Source organism: Neopelma chrysocephalum, unplaced genomic scaffold (genome assembly GCF_003984885.1).
Source record: "Neopelma chrysocephalum unplaced genomic scaffold, ASM398488v2 Primary Assembly neopelma1_96549, whole genome shotgun sequence".
NCBI classification, from domain to species: Eukaryota; Metazoa; Chordata; class Aves; order Passeriformes; family Pipridae; genus Neopelma; species Neopelma chrysocephalum.
Window position 1 is genome coordinate 4,027 of NW_020925194.1, and position 2,067 is coordinate 6,093.

At 56.6% G+C, this 2,067-nt stretch overlaps 1 protein-coding gene across 1 annotated transcript in view; it reads right to left on the bottom strand.

Annotated features, from left to right (window-relative positions):
- LOC113981452 (valine--tRNA ligase, mitochondrial-like) overlaps positions 1 to 1,844 on the bottom strand; it is a gene marked incomplete at its 3' end in the record, with an annotated part of 5,365 nt that extends 3,521 nt beyond the window's left edge. The window contains exons 1-3 of the mRNA XM_027708849.1: positions 1,618 to 1,844; positions 976 to 1,057; positions 789 to 908 (exon numbers count right to left, since the gene is read on the bottom strand). Coding sequence (XP_027564650.1) covers positions 789 to 908; positions 976 to 1,057; positions 1,618 to 1,736 — 321 coding nt within the window. The remainder of the gene's footprint in view (positions 1 to 788; positions 909 to 975; positions 1,058 to 1,617) is intronic.
- Between the last annotated feature and the right edge of the window lie 223 nt (positions 1,845 to 2,067).

Below are 2,067 nucleotides of genomic sequence, written 5' to 3' on the forward strand. Positions count from 1 at the left end.
TTTGGGGATGGTTTGGGGACATTTGGGGATGGTTTGGGGACATTTGGGGATGGTTTGGGGACATTTGGGGATGTTTGGGGCACTTGGGGGCAGTTTGAGGATGTTTGGGGACGGTTTAGGGAGAGCTGAGGATGGTTTAGGGACGGTTTGGGGATATTTGAGGACATTTGGGGTTGGTTTGGGGACATTTTAGGGACACTTGGGGACATTTGGGGATGGTTTGGGGACGGTTTGGGAAGAGTTGGGGACATTTGGGGATGTTTGGGGACAGTTTGGGGACACTTTGGGGACATTTTTGACCTCGATATCAGCCAAGGCGGATCTGAGGGTGCACCTCCAGCTGACGAGTCTCAGTTTGGGGACAGTTTGGGGACATTTTGGGGACATTAAGGACAGTTTGGTGACCTCAATATCAACCAGAGCAGATCTCAGGGTGCAGCTCCAGCTGATGAGTCTCAGTTTGGGGATATTTGAGGACATTTTGGGGACATTTTTGCCCTCAATATCAGCGAGGGCAGATCTGAGGATGCAGCTCCAGCTGACGAGTCTCAGTTTGGGGATATTTGAGGGCAGTTTGGGGACAGTTTAGGAACATTTTGGGGACATTTCTGACCTCAATATCAGCCAGGGCTGATCTGAGGGCGCAGCTCCAGCTGACGAGTCTCAGTTTGGGGACATTTAGGGATATTTTGGGTCAGTTTGGGGACATTTCTGACCTCAATATCAGCCAGGGCAGATCTGAGAGCGCAGCTGGGGACAGTTTGGGGACATTTGGGGACATTTCTGACCTCAATATCAGCCAGGGCAGATCTGAGGGTGCAGCTCCAGCTGACGAGTCTCCGCTCCCTGTGGATGAGCCCCGAGTGGAACAGTCGGACAAAGGCCTCGGACACGGCCCGGGAAAAGCCCTGGGGGGACACGGGGATGTTTTAGGGACACTTGGGGACATTTGGGGACATTTGGGGTGTCACTCACGGGGTCCATGGTGAAGGCACAGCGGGTCCAGTCCAGGGAGGCCCCGAGGGCCCGGAGCTGCTCCAGGATCTCGTCCCCATGGCTGGGGGGGGACAAGGGACAGCCCTGTCACCCCCCTGGGTCACCCTGTCGCCCCCCTGTCACCCCCCTGTCACCCCACTGTCACCCTGTCACCCCACATCCCCCTCCCACGTCCCAAAATTGTGCCCCCACATCCCCCTTGTGTCCCCCCAAAGTGTCCCTTCGTGTCACCCCCTCCACGTCCCCAAATCTCCCCCAATGTCTCTTTGGTGTCCCCAATGTCCCCAAAGTGTCCCTAAAGTGTCCCCAATATCCCCAAAGTGTCCCCAAAGTGTCCCCAAAGTGTCCCCAACATCCCCAGTGTCCCCAAAGTGTCCCCAATGTCCCCAAATCTCCCCCAATGTCTCTTTGGTGCCCCCAAAGTCCCCAATGTCCCCAAAGTGTCCCCAAATCCCCCCAAATGTCCCCAGTATCCCCAAAATGTCCCCAATGTCCCCAAAGTGTCCCCCAGTGTCCACAATGACCCCAAATCTCCCCCAATGTGTCTTAGGTGTCCCCAACATCCCCAGTGTCCCCCAAGTGTCCCCAAAGTCCCCCCAGTGTCCCCAGGTGTCCCCTCACCGGCGCTTCCAGTCCCAAACCTCCTCCAGGAACTGCTCCCGGCTCAGATCCTGACGGCGCAGACCCCGACGGAGCCACAGCCAACGTTCCACCACGGCCTGGGGACACCAAAGGGACATTTGGGGACATCAAAGGGACATTTAGGGACATCACAGACCCCGACGGAGCCACAGCCAGCGCTCAACAACAGCCTGGGGACAATAAAGGGACATTGGGGACATCAAAGGGACATTGGAGACATCACAGACCCCGACGGAGCCACAGCCAGTGCTCAACGACTGCCTGGGGACAATAAAGGGACATTTGGGGACACTGGGATGTGTTTGGGGACACTGGAGAGTGTTTCGGGACATTGGGGAATGTTTTGGGACATTGGGGGGGTGTTTGGGGACATTGGGGACACTGGAGGGTGTTCGGGGACATTGGGGAATGTTTTGGGACATTGGGGGG